This window comes from Diadema antillarum, unplaced genomic scaffold, assembly GCF_040938485.1.
Source record: "Diadema antillarum isolate AM-2024a unplaced genomic scaffold, OU_Dant_1.0 scf00000125, whole genome shotgun sequence".
Taxonomy (NCBI): Eukaryota; Metazoa; Echinodermata; class Echinoidea; order Diadematoida; family Diadematidae; genus Diadema; species Diadema antillarum.
The window spans coordinates 1,637,415-1,656,436 of NW_027271014.1; the positions used below are offsets into that span (position 1 = coordinate 1,637,415).

The following is a 19,022-nucleotide window of genomic DNA, read 5'->3' on the forward strand; positions in this document are numbered from 1 at the left end:
ACAATTGAGTATTTTACTCTATATTCTTGACGATTTTATACTGTGGTAATTTTGCCAAGGTTGGGAATGAGAGAAAAAAGTAGAATAAAGCTGTATCACTCCGAATTAGAGTGCGAAATGATATCATAATATTAACTCATGATCTGATGATGAACATAATTGTGTAATGATAACTAATCCGTGAATTGGGGAAGAGATCATAATATATTTCATGTGATATTTCACAGAAAAAATGGATATGATGGCATGCGTACTGCTGATACAATAAATGACATCAATCCTGTATATTAATTCAGTATGGCCAGAGGCCTGTGTCTCAATACCCATCTTAAATTAAATTGTCACTGCTAGAATTCTTTCTGATTTCATGCAAGAATTAAAAAGAAAAATGCCTATATGCACATGTAATCTACAGGCTACTATTCCTCAAAAGACAAGGATTTCTGTTTGATTATTTGCCATCTTGACTGAATTTTGACTGAAATGAATATAAGATCATATAAGCACAACATTTGACGCTTCATTCATATCGAATGTGAAACTGAGTGGTACATCTTCTTACGCATTCCCGAGAAAATGATACCGGAATCACAGATACAAATATCAGTTCTTAACTTTAAAAAAAAAAAAAAAAATGGCCGTAATTGATGAGAAGAATGTCAACGTTTGTATGAAATTATTTTATTTGCGTTTGTGTAACTGGGAGACTTGCTAGGCAAAGGCAATGTAATGTTCATATTGCTGAGGCTGTCGTCTGTGTTTCATGAGTAATAACGTGAAAGATGTTCGCCACTAACATAATATTTCATGACCAATTGCGATGAAACTTCTGTCATTGTATCCTACTCTCATTAGGCCTACTACTGTCAAAGTGGACATAGAGTGAATTACAGTTTCAATGTCCCTAAACCGGCTCGCTAAATTCATGAAACGATTAGTTTCCTTAAATCCACCGAGCAGTGCCATATATGATACACGGACGCCATAGCCTAGCCGAACGGCTACGCTGTAATCCAATTACTGTTTTCACGCCCATGATGTCACAACAGATTACGAAGTGAGTACTAGCGATCTGATGGCCGTGGCATCACGAATTGAACCTGACAAGCTAGCCGAGATGTTGGGCATTGAGCACTACACTAATACACAAACTCGAATAGGAGGCAAGATCCAGGAGAACATGAAGATGCTGACAGAGTGGAGGAAGATGATGTGTCCACCACACTGCAACCATCGTACCGCCTTGGCTGATCTCATGCTCGAGGCTGGATATAAGCACGTTGCAATGGAAATCATAACGGGTGATATACCTTAATACCGGTGATTTTTATTTTGTTTCCATGTCATAGATTGCATGGAATTATAATTTTCGGATGTAGGCCTATATTTATATACACCTGTCAGCTTGAAAAGACAAAGTCGCATCACAGATGAAGCACTTTTAGGGCCTAATAAATTGTAAATGAGGGCATGTGACACTCATGTAGATTGCCAATTTCCTGTCACCTTGACCACAGAAAGTGTATCTCTGGACTTAAATTTTCCCATATTATGCTCACCTTTTATTCAAAAAACAAGATGTCCCTAAAAGATGGGCCATCCCTTTTGCATTCCTGCCCAAATAGCAGAAAACATGATGTATTTCACCAGAAAAACAAAACTATTGTAAAGCTATAACATTTCTGTGATATTTGAAGGATGTTAGCCGTTAAAATTCAAATAACGTACCAAGTGCTTACCGTATAACGTATTCTGTGAACGAGGCAAAGCGGCATAATCATCCTGCGGTTGTAATATGATACTTATACGTCGAACAAAATATATGCATGTTAAAGCGGTCAGAAAGGAAGAATTCACTAGCTTCTTTTACTTTGTTATCTATGGCAAATAAAAACATACCACACATACATGAACTACATTTTAAGTGTATCACACACGTCTGTCAAAACTAGACTTCTTGTTTAGATTTGTATTTCTCTTTCGTAGGACGAAAAAGATATTCGAATTTTAATGGTCAATTTAACTCAATAAATAAAGACCATATTGATTTCAAAATTTAGGGGAGGTTTCTAAATAGTGTTTTCTTCAATGCCTAAAATATTCCAACCAGATTTTCAAGAATTTGAATGCAAAAGGGATGGTATGTCTTTACTCATGAGAATAGATTACTCTTCATCTTTATATCTGTTTATTTCACAGATTTCAATAAAGTCAACTATCAGCCGCTAGAGGCGTACAGGAAGTAATGAAAAAAATAAAGATATCTCATTTTTCAGGAAATATTGTTATAAGACAAAACAACAGTAATACACTAATCACTAATAGATAAGGCGATGGTGCATAGCCTTTATGTATCCCATTTGCCTACACTGCACCAATCTTTGCCAACACTCCTTTTTTACATGATTTTAAAAAGAAACGAAAGCAGAATATGAAACACTGGCATTGTGTTACAAAAAATTGAAGTACTTGTGACAGATAAACTTGGTCACTAATAGTAATCATGATTTCCTCATTAACATCTGTAAACACAGCAGTAGCGAGGATTTGGTAAGCAAGTCATCATCACCTTCCTGTATACACAGAGGTGACTGCAGCCAATATCACCACCTCATGAACATTTTATTTCAACAAACCTTGATCAATGTTTGCTGTTTATCCGTGTATTAAGTTCAATATGGGACTAGTTATCCTCAAGGTATATGGAATGACAATGTCCAGCATGGATTCTTGGAAAAAAAAATACTGTACATTTCTGTTCGGCATGCATTTACCTATCATTGGTAGGAAATGATTCATAGTTTTAGAAAAATGCAATAACAACATGGATAGTTGCAGCTTTCGAACTATGGAATTACAGTAATATCTGGCTAGATTTTTTTTTTTTTTTGGTCTTACTCTCTTGCAATAATTCTGATAAGTTTCAGTCATGGAGTTAAAAAGGCCTGAGCTTTCGATCCTAGCAGAATCTTCGTCGGAGGCAAAACGACAAACAGACAGGGAGAGCAATCACATAAGGACTTTAAACCATAAGAACAGTCAGGGACAGGCTAGGGACACAAGACAAAGAAAACAAAAGGGAAGGTTGGGAAGTCATGGGCAAGGAGCCCAACAAGTAAAAGAAAAAAAAAAGGGGGGGTTAGAGCAAGAAGGTGGACAGACAAAAGGCAGAGGAGGGTCAGTGTGGAGGGTCGTGATCCTGAGGACCATTGGGACAACCATTGAAGGTCGGAAAAGGATGAATAGGGAGGCAACATCAAACAAGATAAGGAACAACAGAGGAATAAAGAAAGGAAAAAGTGAAATAGCAGCAGCAAGGGGAAATGGGGTGGGGTGCTGAGCAAACAGCGATCCCTAATTGGGTGTATCAATCATTGCCAATTGGAGGCAACGGAATGAAAGTTAAGATACAACGAACAAATAATCAGGCATAATAGAGTGTTTATACACAATGAAGATAATAATGAGAATAATATTGATAAAAGAAGTTAAAACGCTATTTTTGTTTACTTGCATTTTAGTCCATTGGCTCACCACTATTGGATAAGCAATTTTCAGCATTTTTTTTTGCTACACTAAGTTTCAGTCATATCAAATGGAGCACAACAATGAAGAGGACATCAGAGAACACATATTCCATCACTAGTGCTTTGACATTACGATAATTATGTTATGTAGCATAGAAGAGACAACAACACCATTTGTTAAAAATTTTAGACGTTTCTGGTAACATAAAGTAGTCACATAAAAGTAGTTACATTAGATTAACAATAATACTGTTATACATTATATCAACATGAATCCAGCAAGCATAATTCCTTCATCATGTTAATAACTGACCCCTTTTATTTCATTCGGTCATTTCTTATGTGTAATGATAAACGGATATTTGCTGTTAATGCCTGTTACTAGGCCAATACAGAGACTGCGTCCCCAGTAAAGAGGTTCTCACAGAGCTGGCACATCATATTCCTGCAAGTGAAGCCGGTCGGCTGTGCGAAGTGTTGGGTGTTAAAATGGAACAGCTTGACCCAGAATTTGACAATGTTGTCCTGGGACTGCTGGTGAGATGGGTGAAGCATGGCAAGGAAAACTCTCTAAACCCTCTCGAGTCCGAACGAGGTAAAGAGCTCTAGGTAAAATGAAACGTAGCTGTACAAATTGTCGTCGGTCGTTGTCTTCAAGCTGCAAAAGATAATGCTGTATCACCCCTAAATGTAATATCAACGCTAAATGCAATATCGACCCTAGTGTAATATACAGTCATCTACCCCAAATGTAATAACAACCCTAAATGTAATACACCTCTACCCCAAATGTAATAACAACCCTAAATGTAATACATTGTAACGCTAAATGTAATAATCGAGTCAACCGTTAATGTAATACATTTTAACCCTAAATATAATAACCGGAGACAACCCTAAATGTAATACATGTCAACCCTAAAAGTAATATCGACCCTTAATGTAATAACTTTTAACCTTAAAGATAATAAAACGTTTTGGTACCTCAAAAGTTTCCCTGAATTTCCTTGTCTTAGTTTGTGTTTCAGGTTAAAGTACCTTTCATATAACTAACACTGTGAGACTTACTCGCCGCAAAGTGCTCTCATGTCTTAGTAATCATGCAATTAACTGCGACCAGCAGCCCCATACGCATAGCGTAATCGGGCTTCGCATTGCAGCATTCAGGATCATGACAGATTTAGTATCGCGGGTAAATGTCAACTTAAAATCCCAAAATTTCTTCAATTTGAAGACTTACCAATTAAGTTGAAGTATTGAAAACAGGCTTCGAGCAAAGTTTGGTTCTGCCAATAGTCCCTTTCTGTTCGAATTGATGACTGAATGTGACTCGGTCGAGAGGACCTTGGGAGAGCTACATACACTCAGGGAGGTGGCCTTTCCACCTCCCTGATACACTGAATACTACAGCCAGTGCATGCGAACACATCACATGCGCACAAATTTCAAATCCATGAACGGATAAGATGTTTGTGTGCGCATGCGCTGACCGTAGTATTGGGCGTATGTAGCTCTCCCACGGTCCTCTCGACCGCTCTGGTACGAAACCATTATTGCATGATTACTAAGACATGAGAGCACTTTGGGGCGAGTAATTCTCACAGACAACGTACTTTAACCTGAAACACAAACCAAGACAAGGAAATTCAGGGAATTTTTTGAGGAACCAAAACTTATTATTATCTTTAAATGTAAAATCAACCCTAGATGTAATACATATTAACCCTAAATGTTATATCGACCCTAAATGTAATAAATTTTAACGCTAAATGTAATAACGATCCTGAATATAATACGCCTTACCCCTAAATGTAATAACAACCCTAAATGTAATACCGACCCTTTATGTAATACATTTAACGCTATGTAATCACCACCCAAAATGTAAACCACATTTACCCTATTAAAATGTAATAACACCCCTAAAAATGTATCACAGTTTATGCTAAGTGTAATAATCGAGTGAACTCTAATAACCGGAGACAACCTTAAATTTAATGCATGCTAACCCTAAATGTAATACTTTTTTGACACCTCAATTTAATATCCACCCCTTTTCGGTATGAGACTCAAGGATTTTAAATAAGTTATATCAAAGAATCAAGCTTTAGAAGTCGCCAGTCTTATCATTCAATATAGGCAATAGCATGAGCGTTTGGTATTTATTCTCGGTTTTCTTGTGCAGCTTGTGCGGCCTTCCAAGGACTGGTGCAGCATGTGATGTATCTATTGCTTCACGTTCTGCAGTATTGATATTATTACTGATTCAACAATTCAGACTAGTCAGTTTGCCTTACTCATACATTCATATCTCCTAGGGTGGTGACTCAAAGATGATAAAAAGACATGTCTGTGAATGTTCTCAGTCATCCAGGTAAAGTATCTCATGAACTATCAGTAAATCTAGTCAACTGGATTTACCGGTACTTGTAATTTGGAATAGCGACGTTTCACGTCCTCTCCGGGACGCTTCATCAGGCTCAAAGAGCAGTCGGTTCCTTTTGTTTCATTGTTCCTTTTACTTTACGGGCACTGTTGCCTTTATTACATTGAGGGTTAAGATGAATTACATCTAGGGTCGATATTACATATGATTAAAATTATTGCATTTAGGGTCGATATTAAATTCAGGTTGAGATGCATTACATTTAGGGTTATGGCGTATTGCATTTAGGGTCGTTATTACGTTTAGCGTTAAAATGTATTACATTTAGGGTCGATATAACATTTAGGGTTATATGTATTACATTTAGGGTTGATATTACATTTAGGATCGATATTACATTAAGGGTTGCAATGTATTACATGTAGGGTTGTCTCCGGTTATTACATTTACGGCTAAAATGTATTACATTCAGGGTTGACTCGATTATTACATTTAGCGTTAAAATGTATTACATATAGGGTTGTTATTAAATTTAGGGTTGAGGTGTATTACATTTAGGGTCAATATTACATTTAGGGTTGATACTACATTAGGGGTGATACAAATGCTAAGATTCACTACGAATTGTGTGGTTTGGGTGTATCGTTCCTGTGTTATGAATGGATGGCCAGGGGTGGGTGTGACTGGTGAATGTGATGTTTATATGTGTTTGTATGTTTGTGTGTGTGTGGGGGGGGGGGGGGGGCTGCATGGTATGTGTTGTGTATGGTGTGTAGGTGAGTATATGGGACGAGTGTGTGTGTGTGTGTGTGTGTGTGTGTGTGTGTTATGAGCATCGTGGTTTGTGTGTACTTCCAGTACGCCGGGTGTATGTGTGGTGTTTATGTGTAGGCGTTCACATGATCTGTCGTACAGTGGTGTCAAAACGTGTCCTGTGCGTGTTTGGTGGAGACCGTGTGTGGTTGGTGGTTGTTCTCTGTATGTAGGGCCTATAGTCCCCTATATCTGTTAATATGTGTGTATGTATTTCTGCATGTGCCATGTATTATATCACTATGCATACATGTATAGATGCTAGATAGTTGATTTCGGAACGTGTTTTCGATTTCACACATTTTTATGAATAATTTTGTGACCGTGGTGAGGGATGGCAACGCTTTCACACTGTGATTTACTGAGGTCACATCATTTCTCAATGTATTATAAACTAGTATAGTAGGTAAAATATCGGCGGAATCACACTTATTGCTCGTCGCCTTTATTGTTAGTCTTTGGTTAAGGCACACGGGAATGTCCAACGATTCCCCCACAAATTCCAAAATTTGAAGAAACATATTTGTCTTTCTTTGTTTTCATAAGCTATTCGTTAGTTAGGATCGTTATATATATATGCCGAAGATTTTGGATATGTTTAAAATGATAATGTCAGCTGCGGCGTATCATTGGAAATCTTTATAAATATCTAAAATATACATATACAAATAAAATGTTAAGAACTGTTCTATAATCTGCATCTTCAACGTATCTTCAATTTGTCGAATTCGTTTGACATCAGATGGCACTCTAGTGGGACGGGGCCTTAAACGAAATCCTCCACACTGCCATTAGGTCTTCCTATGTAGCTGGGTCAACTTGTGAGTAGCATATGTCAATTGCGTTTCAGCTGTCAGAATGAAACAAACATGGTTTCATGTCATCGGCCCGTTTACATCTAGAACCAAACGGCTTTGTAAGAAATAAACGCACGAAAGAGGTAAGTATTAGAGAAATTATGTGACACTCCCCGTCATGTGAAATGTACCTTTTTAATAAGGACCCCGTTTCACAATCAGTGTCAAGTTGTCATAATTGTTAAAAGCTAGTGAACTCCGTGCATGTTCTTGGCTGAGAGCAAATTTGTCACAGAAATGTGGCCGTTGTCACTGATAGTAAGTTTTATGAACCAGGAAACTGGTGACTTATAAATGTAAACGTGGGGGAATACTTGACGATTATGGATTTAATTTTGTTTTCTTGATATATTTCTCTCATAACGGTGCCTCGAGTATTGATCACGCATAAAGGAACGGGCACAATGAATGGCAAGGTTGAAATTGATAGTAATAGTGTTTATTTGCCCTGATTTGTATTTCAATAATAGATTTTCGCAAAAGAGTGAGCAATAAAGTTTACGATGCTGGATTCATCAACTTGGCGAACGAAATCATGACAGGTAAGCACAGTGTTTCGTAGATGATCAACATCAGTAACCAGGCGTGAACAAGTCAGTTGCATTTATCCTTTTATTTATGAGGCCCTACGTTTTCTTTTAGCACCGTCTATGCCTTTCAGCTCACTCGAGCTGCTCTGCCTAGGGGTCTTACAATAAGTACAAAATGCATTTTGAATAGAGGCATCAAGGTTTTGCATTGCGTTTATATGGGTCAAAGCACTGCTTGTCAAAAAAGGATAAACTAAAAAGAATTGAAATGAACTGAAATTAACCGTTTTGTTTTTCTCGATCTATTCTTTTGTAAAACCAGGAATCAGGCATGGCAAGGTTACACAACTTACAAACAGTTCGAATGTGATTTAACAGCAGGTAAGTTTGCAGCTGCGCATTTTGCCTTCTGTTGAACACTCTAAGAAAAGTACATGTAGATTCAACTTTGAACTCTTTTCAGTGTCACGCTTGGAGCTCCCTTACCGGTGCCACCGTGCACCTTTATGACCAAAGTCACAGTGGGACCAAATTCAAAGGTGCTCCCAGTGTGACACTGGTAAAGTTAAACAAAAAAAAAGCCTATAGTTCTTGGAGTGTTTGCAATCATAAATTGTACTTGGTAATCGCTTCTTAGGATACCGCACACCTACATCCACCCCATGCACACATTTACTAATAGGAGTAGAGGACATCAATCAGTGAAAGACCGAAGAAAATCGGACAGTCCGTTCAAAGTTATGAATTTTGAATTTCAGTGCTACCATTGCTGGATGAGAAAATTACTAGAGCTTGTGATGCCATGTACTATAACAACTATAACAAAGAAAATGCACAAAAATATTTAACATAATCTTACTTTTCTCGTATAAGGAAAGATCGCTTGACTTGCCTCTTTTAGAAGTAATGGGGAATGATATTACCCTTTAGGATACAACGCTAACAAGTTAAGGAAGTATGCACTTTTTTCAAAAAAGAAATATACACGTATATCATTCTTTTTCAAATTCTCTGTATAGTTCCCTTATACCTTTCTGCTCAAGTGACATCATTTAACTGTAGAAGTTTTCACATCCAGCAGTGACTGCGAAGAAACTTTGATAAAGCGTTTATAACTTCTAAATGGATTGTCCGATTTTTCACAAACCTTTACTGATGTGTGCTGCTGATATTTCTGCATTCATCCAATCTACATGTGTATAAAGATGAAGTTGTCCTTTAACGAACTGTTGAGTCGGATGGGCAGCGTATGGTTGTCCATTATGTGACAATCACTTCTTAACATACCGTGCTGCTAGACACACACACACACACACACACACACACACACACATTACACCCACAGAAGCATCACACCCAAGGGACACACTGTCACCCATCATTCAGTGACACTGGTCAAGCACAAATAGTATAAAGAAAAAGTTGTCCTGGCTTTTGTGAACAAAATGAGCGAAGAATTATCGTCATTGCATTGACAATTCAATTAAAATAAATCAGAAGTGGATAATTATTAATCTTTCTTTTTCTCGTTGTCTCTCCCTGGCACAATCCAGCAAGAAGATGACTCCTTAGCTTCGGAATAACTTGACAGTCAAGTTCGGGATATGAATAGTCTTCTTGGTCTTTGTGTCTCGTTCCTTCGGTGGAACGTAGAAGGTTAAGAAATGAAAGGAGAAAGGTTTTGACATGAACTCCATTGACAAAACTCATCCTTGGCACCTCAACAAACATCACCTGGAATGATGGAAATGTGGGAAAGTTAACTTTGTTTCATACCCACGCGTCAACGTGAATACGTGTTTTGATTGTCACCCCTGCAACCAAGATTTTTAGCATCTTGTTAGTTGTTTGTTTCATCACTGGTGCCTTGGCTCAAGGAGGTCTTTAGAAGAGAAACCCTTTCCGAATGGAAAAGCTGCTTTAGCACCTTCAGATACAGCTACACACGGCCTTGACAGTGCGTGTTGATGTGAATTCCAGTGCACAAGGTTAAATGTAGATATGGATATCACGTGGTCGTGTCCTTAGCATATAGCAGGCAAGGAAGTTATTGCGGTGAAGTTTTATTGTTTTTGCTCTTTTTGTAAAGTTTATTCACTATGAGGGATTAACACGGGATGATGCATTTTTTTTCTTTCACTGAACTGTACACATACAATGAAAATGAATTATACTAACTACGATGATATGCCCTTGTAAAGAACGCTGATTATGCATTGGTTCTGCTACGAATTTGAAGGAACGAACTGGGCTATATTTTACTATACATTTGAAGTAATGGCGTGTGTATTATAGTCCTTCTACCACTTATTAATATATATATATATATATATATATATATATATACATATATACATATATATATATATACATATATTATATATAGTAATGCTTGTGAATGAGCAACTTCTGTTCCTTTTCTATATTGAGCTTTGTAGATCCTTCTTTAACAAGGATGATGAACATGGTGATATTTGCCACTTTACCAACACGTGATAAAAAAAACAGTATTGAATACATCTTAAACGAGTTATCATTGGTGCCTGCGTTGTTGTGTTTCTACATCTGTAAATGAACACAGAGGGATTGAACCTAAAATCTGTGTCAATATCACAAACTTCTTCAGTCCGATAACAGATGTAGCATTTTGTTATTTGCAAGGTTTCTAATCTTAAAGTTGCTTTAATTACTGCCAGTCATGAGAGCAGCGCTAGTCTTCTTAAATTACGGCTCGAAAAAACGCGTTGTCTTTAGTTTAGTTACGAAGAAATATCAGAGAGTTGACGGGATATTCAAGGGTTCTCGTGCCATTCATTGTGTCCCATTGATGCATTTCAGAATCATGAAGAAGTTCCTAATGATTTACAACTACTGGCAGAATCTACCATGACAGCATAAGTCAAGAAATTTCAGTTCCTTTGCCACGGTGCCTTTGCCACAAATTTCAGTTACTTTGCCACGGTGATGCCTTAATTAGGGACATAGTTGTGCTAACATGGTGGCTGTTTGTCATGGAAATTAATACCGGTTGTCATAAAGGCATACATTATGCATCCTGTCTATATATCATACTTGCATGAATGACCGTGACTTTCTGCAGAATTACACTTTCTTCCATGTTTACCACCATGCAAATTCTAAAAAACAACAACAACAACAAACAAACAAAAAACCTGCTGTTTTGATTGTCAAAGTCAAAAGAATGCAACATTTGATTTATATAAACTATACGTGATTCATTATGGTTATTACACAGAGGACAGGTACGTAATGACTGTGATGATCATGATTATTTCATTTCATTACATGTCATTTCATTTATTTTTCATATTTATCAATGAATGATAATAAAAAAAGTACATCTAACGTAACAAAATTGAATAATACATAATTTCCAGCTAGGAGGAATAATGTTACAAAATGAAATAGGGCCTATACATAATATCCAGCTAGGAAACATACATAGAATATTGCAAACATATAAAAACATAGTGGTCGATCTATAAAAATTTGAATATGGGAAATGAATGCTACAGAAATATGAAGGAACCTACTATCTAGAACCTACTATTTATCTAGATGTACGCTCCACAAACTCGCTTTCTAGAAAGCGAGCTTGTGGAGCGTAGGTCCCAATTAAATTCGAGCTACAGATTGAGATGAGAAGCATGGGTACAACAAATAACCGAAACATAGAGAAAAAACACCCCAAAACACAAATATACAGGGATATTTCAAATTCTTCTCTCACGCAGTTCTGGGGGTCGGATAAACCACATGCTGTAGGCGGATGAGCCGTTATCATTTTGGCAGTAATAACAAATGTGAATCAAGGTATAATGATAATGGTATACGGTTTAAACAGTTCTAGAAGATCATTCATTTCGTGTCTTCAGAAGAGACGGGGATTATTTGATGAAATACAGTGAAGTTCTAACCATAGGTAAAACAGTGACAAAAAAGCAAAAACAAACACAGATTTGATGTCAAAAAAAAAAAATACGGTTGGGAAACCCGATATTCTGAAACAACCAAATTGCGTTTTCAAGCAGTTCTCGTCTAAGTCAGCGTAATAGATAACGTCATTGCTATTACATGTATTATGGAAATGTGGATTTCAATATATAAGTACCTTAGTTCACCTGGCTTCCCAGTCTTTATTCCTTGTTTATAATTGTCTTTCACTTACTGTATTTAATTAAACGAACCGTGTAACTCAAGATTGCTATGTAGCGTCGATTGTTTTCCTTGAAATCTAATTATTCTATGTTTATTTTACTATATGTTAATGTACTATTCCTACAAATGCGTGCAAGAACATTGGTATGAAAGATAAGCAGAGATAGCATATTGGAGACAAATGCTGGGACAAAGAAATAACGAGGCATTCACCGAAGCCATGTTTCCGTGAATTTAAAGGATGCACTTGTCATTCTACATCGTCTTCCTGAAAGTTTGACTCGTACTGGTAAAATCATTATAGTATTTGCATACCATTTGATATTCCACCGTTTTTCAACAAAAGCCCGTATTAATGTTGAACATTGTCAACTTATTATTGATATGCATCTCCTATATATAAAATTCGTATAAAAAATCCAGCTAATCCAACTTTTGAAGGCTACTATTTTATAATCAGCTATGGAGAGCGCAATGTTGGATGTGAGGAAAGGGGAACTCTTCCTCGTTCCATTGACACCTAATCATAAAATATTGACAAATATCATGCATGACTGAACACATAAACTATAAAAACAACAATGACAAATTGCACTTTTCCAAGTTTGTGTGTTATTGTGAAGGAACAGTGCCTGTCTCACATGCATGAATGAGATCTGCCAATGAAAGTAGTGAAATCATCAGACCAGCATGTATGACTGCGTTTTATGAGGTATACACGTGTGTTTACAAGAGAAGTCAATGTCAAAACTTCCCTTTTTTTCTACATAGCAGTTCGTCCTTAATGTTTATAAAAAGTGCTCAACAGCACCAGGTAACAAAATAAGCACTGCATAGCATGTGAACTTGTGAGATTGTATACACTCATACCTTTTTTTTTTAATCCATTCCATTTAATTTGCACATTTTAGTCGAGAAGTATTCGAGTGTTTGAAGATTGATAATCTTTCAGTTCGGAGAGATAAACATGTTTCATATGTTATGTATAAGATTGTCCACGAAATGATGCCTGGTAAGTTTATGAAATATATTGTGTTTAAAGAATTTTTATTATGGTTTGTGAAATAATTATGTTAGAATTCAAAATTATCAAGACTTCGTACAAATATAACTACAAAAAGTAATTTGCTAGATTTCAGCTGAGTGTTTAGGTGTTAAATGGTGTTAATTTAAGAAACATATTTTATAAATAAAGGTTTATATCATGTGAATATTCAGTATTTTGTTATGAATGGAGGGAATAGGATAGAGTAGACGTTTGTTTTATTTTGTATTTCAATCGATATATTGTATTTTGGGTTTTGTCTGTATTTTTATTTCTGTTATTGCATACATACTTTTTTTTTTTCGCACGGACCAGCTATAGAACAGCCATTGGCTGAAGTGGGTTCCGTGCTAAAATAGAATAAACTAAACTGAATCTGGTAGCCCTCTCGGATTTAGGGGAAATGCTTGATATACACGTTGACTCTGCTAAATATACTCGTTACAAACAAAATTACACAAACTACGGCAATGTATAATAATAACATTATATATTACAAACTGTGCAAGTTAGATAGAAATCATATAAAAGAGCAACGTAAAGTAGATTCCAAAAAAAAAAGTTCCGAAATAATAGGAAATGAGTACGTGTTTATAGTTTCTAGCTGGAGTCCTTTTGACGATGTATGTGGAGTGTATGAATGCGTTGTAGGCTATCAATGCATTCAAAGGATAATTACCAGCAAACTATTGTCAATATGAATGGTATGAGAACGTTATACAGCATAATCATGACCTCTTTTTTTTTAGTTATTCTTGCATATATGCCTTATGTAATCAATGGTTCTTAACATTTGCATGGTTCAGTGTGTTTGTCAATGTTAAGAAAATATTAAAGATTGACATTTTACACTTCTTCAATTTCATGTTCTTTATGTTGTATTTGTCGATCCTGATTTCGATTCACAAAACTTCGAGTTATTAACGACAGTCTATAGTTTACTGTGACGTAAATAAGAAATACATTGTAGATGGCATAGTGTGACAACATATACCCCCTTATAGTATCAGTCTTTTCTCTCTTCAGAATGGCCCTTGACTACAAAATTCAAAGTGAGACCATCATCTACCTAGGTTTCAGATATAGACAATAGATTTACGGGATCAACGAGGGAGAAAGTTTTGCGGTAGCATCATGTGTGGTAGTTCTTGTAGGAATCGTGGCTTGACAAAAGGATAGCGTAGAAAGAGTAGAGCTGAGGAGGGAAACAACATAGGGGGATTGTAAGGAAGGCAAATAGTGACAATCGAGGGGCAGAAGAGAGCTGGAAGTTGACGTTTCACTAGTGGAGACTGGAGAAAATGGGACAGAATAGAGTCGTAAGGGAAAATATAGTGAAAAGTAATCAAGTAAAAAGGTTCGGACATCGCTTGGATGAGAAATGTGAAGTGGAAAGGATGTGGGGGAGAAATTGCAGGTTGGAAAACCATGGAGATAGGAAAGAGAAGTGAAGATTAATGAAACCAATCTTAAGAATCGGAGTCTGTAAACCATATGCACTATTGAACGCGGGAAAAAAAAATCAAATGAAGAATTTTTACTAATCGGGAAGGAAAGTGCTATGAAAGTCAAGGGGAATATGACTATTTGTGAAAGAAGAATAAATAGAGAGAGAGAGAGAGAGAATGGGTAATGAAAGCTAAGGAAGAGACAAGGGCAGGGACATACATACTGACACTGACATTGAAAGGGACATCAGCTTCGACTTATTCTCTCAAACAGTAAAAACTTGATATCAAAAACACATTGCCATCAAATCCATTCAAGGTCATAAATTTGCTGGTCATGAGGCGATGCGGCAAAGGAAACAGAAGCGCATGATGATGAGGGAAAATATTCCAGAAACAAAATTTGTTTTCATGCAATGGACAGAAATTTCATAATCTCACAAAAACCGAAAAGGGATAGTATTAGCCCAATGATAATACGTGATAGGAAAAAAAGGAAAAAAGATATGATACAGTATTCAAACAAGTTATATGAGGACGATCAGCCGAATCGTCGAATCAGCTGACAAATCATCAACGCCACCATTTTCAACATTATTATAGCAATCAAGGTCATCATCATATCTTATTGCATCATTAGATGCACTAGCATCAATATCAACAGAATCAGTAAATTAAATGGAATTTATTTTAACGATCATCATCGCCGATTGCTTAGGTAATTGATTTGGTTTGTTTTCCGTGCCTGGCGTAGAAGCAATGATTGTTTATAATCAAGCAAGCAATTGGTATATATCCCTTTCATAGGGGAGTCACCTCGTCACCTCGCATTGACTTCACATCCTCTGTTTATTTCTGAAGTGCCTTTATAGCCCGATTCTTGCCTTAACCATGCCGAAAAGACTAGTTTCGGAGTTTCAAAAAGAATATGCCTGGATGGATTAAAAATATCCTAGGATGATACATAATTTCTTGCCCGACGCCAATTAATTTTTAAAGCAGATTTTCGGTGCAGATGTGTTAAGTAATACCATGTTATAGCAAATTTGTAGGTAATGATTGTATTTGTGTGAAAACTAATCTATTGAACAACTATAAGTATGCTGATTAACTATGCGTGTCTACTCGTTTGTTGGATTATCTATTGCATAAATACACACAAATGCGCAAAAAATCTAATATGCTACTTCTTTTAATACATAAATGATACAAACTCATATCATAGACGAGGTACTCAGAAATGATTTTAATATTTACAAATAGCGAAAATAAAATTTATCCCCTTCCAACCCTTTCAGAGATCATTATTGATATCATTATTATTGTAACTATTGTTATTAATATTTACACTTGCCCCATTAATTTAAAAAGAAATAGACATCACTTGTTCAGGTATTTATGACTGCACACACATCAGAAAAGCTTTTTTGAACTTAGCTAGCTGGTGGGTACAATCCAAATTGAATGTTTTCCTTTATTTCCATGTATCTGTGTCATGTTGGTTTACAGGAAGAGGGAGAGGAAGAGGTCGGTGTAGCGGTTTTATGTATACTGATGGTGGCATAGACGGTGTCAGCTTTCACTTTGGCATAGAAAAATATACATGTATGTGAATAAAAAAGTATTAAAACAGATAAAAAAAACATAAAGATTATGGTTCTTATCATATTTGTAATTATTTTCATACCTGAAACGTCGTTCTGCCGAATTCTTAGTTTGTTTTCCAGTTTGCTCGTTTTGGTTTTGTATTTTCTAATTTCTTTTTTGTTGTTGTTGTTGTTGTTGTCGGTATCACTTTCCTTAGGGGGATAGTAGTAAATCAGGAAGATCTTGGAAACAGAATACCTAATTCAGCATACCACGCAAGAGAAACAACTTAGATAATTCGCGTTGCTAATCACACGTGTTTACAAGCACACACACGCACACTCACAAACACATCACACACGCGAACAAAAACACACACTCACATTTCTTAAAATTATGATAGTAGCATTGTAAACGATGACCTACCCCAGGAACAAGAACATGTCCCTCACGATTCATGGCAACAAAATAACCGCACAGCTCAATTCAGTTAATTCATATATCACGGTCTCCAACACGAAAATTTATCATAAAAAAACAACTTAACTAATCATGTGTCACATAGTTGTAAGTGTAGCAAACGCGAATTTTAAATCATTAAACTCTCGCGGCGTTCTCAAGTAGAGGTATATTTCTTACCATGAAGCTACGACACAACTCGATTCGATAGCAAACTTTCAAGGTTTAAAAAACAAAAATTAAGAAACTTAAACGAAATCCTTTTTTTTGGTCATTCCTTTGTTTATATTTAAACAAGGTTTTATAGAAGGTTAGAGACACACTAGATTTAAAAATCATGTGAAATCAGAAAATCCATAGTTAAAGACAACACCATCCTAATTTTGAAAGTCATCATAGCTCCATGTTAAAATCGTGTATGAAGACATCTGAGCAAGCAAATGCATATTGTGCAACCATTATTGCCAACGGTAGGGCCAGCCATTTTGTGGATACGGATATGCTAAGGTCATAGGATCATTGAGCAATCTCCTATTTTTGTCTCGTGATTTGGCAGCCTAATTCATTCGGAACGACTATCCCCACCATATCTGCTGTGTGCATGGTAAGTAAAAGCTGACGAAACATGCCATTATAATACTAGTTGTGCCTCGATGAACATCAATTAAAACGTAGTTAAGCCGTTGGGTCGATTACATCACTTGTCTCTGTGAGTAAGGGGTGAGGATGTTCCGTTTTTAAGTATCTGGCAATTTGAAATGTGCAGAAGCGTTTGTTGTGTGCATCCATACCCTGCATTACGGCATTGTCGGAATAGCAAATTGTCTCTTTTCATTGATGGAAAAAAGGTATCGTTGCCATTGGAAACATTGATTAAAAAAATCTGTTCGAGTTAACACATTTTAGCCATACGTCTAGGTCAGTTGTTTCTCAATTCATCTTGCATATAGAAACTTTGCAATAGAGCATAAAATATTAAGGAGATTTAACTATTTTTCTCAATAAACCATTACTGTAGACAGTTCATTCTAGAAACTGTAACATCTATTACAACTAATGCTCATACCTTGTATATTTAATACTACTTAACATTGATTATACTGACTGACATTAATTGTACATTGTTTGTTTCTTTCCCTAACTCACATGTTAGAAGTATTTTTGAAGCACAAAATCAGGTTTGTTTGTTTTTTTATCTGCAAATGATAAATAATGCCTTTAAACGGGTCAAACAAAAACGAACATATACTTAAAAAAAAAAATAATGTAGTGTCAATGTCATGAAATGTAATGTATTAGTGGAAAAGTGAGCAAAGAAAATGGGATTCCATCGGGATTCGAACCCGAGACCTCCGGATTGCTAGACCGGTGCTCTACCGACTGAGCTATAGAAAGCCCTAGTGCAGTGTTCGTCCCAGAAACCCTTAATTCTCAATGCTCGGGTGGTCAGAAGCTATAGCAGTGTGTTTGTGTGTGACACACACGCACAACACTTGAACCTGGCATAAACCCGAAGGATAATTCAACTTGGGGATAAATGCGAAGGATCACCGAAGTGATGCAGCTTTTTGAGTTTGTAACAAATAAAGACAGAATAAACTGACCAGAAAGAATATAAATTATTAGTGGAAAAGTGAGCAAAGAAAATGGGATTCCATCGGGATTCGAACCCGAGACCTCCGGATTGCTAGACCGGTGCTCTACCGACTGAGCTATAGAAAGCCCTAGTGCAGTGTTCGTCCCAGAAACCCTTGTGTGTGTCACACACAAACACACTGCTATAGCTTCTGACCACCCGAGCATTGAGAATTAAGGGTTTCTGGGACGAACACTGCACTAGGGCTTTCTATAGCTCAGTCGGTAGAGCACCGGTCTAGCAATCCGGAGGTCTCGGGTTCGAATCCCGATGGAATCCCATTTTCTTTGCTCACTTTTCCACTAATAATTTATATTCTTTCTGGTCAGTTTATTCTGTCTTTATTTGTTACAAACTCAAAAAGCTGCATCACTTCGGTGATCCTTCGCATTTATCCCCAAGTTGAATTATCCTTCGGGTTTATGCCAGGTTCAAGTGTTGTGCGTGTGTGTCACACACAAACACACTGCTATAGCTTCTGACCACCCGAGCATTGAGAATTAAGGGTTTCTGGGACGAACACTGCACTAGGGCTTTCTATAGCTCAGTCGGTAG

General features: G+C 36.7%; 1 protein-coding gene across 1 annotated transcript in view; it reads left to right on the forward strand.

The window, feature by feature from the left end:
- The window catches only part of LOC139720274 (uncharacterized), a 162,810-nt gene extending 152,419 nt beyond the window's left edge, over positions 1–10,391 (forward strand). Inside the window, exons 18-21 of the mRNA XM_071631633.1 lie at positions 3,913–4,122; positions 8,054–8,125; positions 8,436–8,494; positions 9,667–10,391. Of these exons, the coding sequence (XP_071487734.1) occupies positions 3,913–4,122; positions 8,054–8,125; positions 8,436–8,488 (335 nt within the window). The 3' untranslated portion in view covers positions 8,489–8,494; positions 9,667–10,391. The remainder of the gene's footprint in view (positions 1–3,912; positions 4,123–8,053; positions 8,126–8,435; positions 8,495–9,666) is intronic.
- Positions 10,392–19,022: the final 8,631 nt, after the last annotated feature.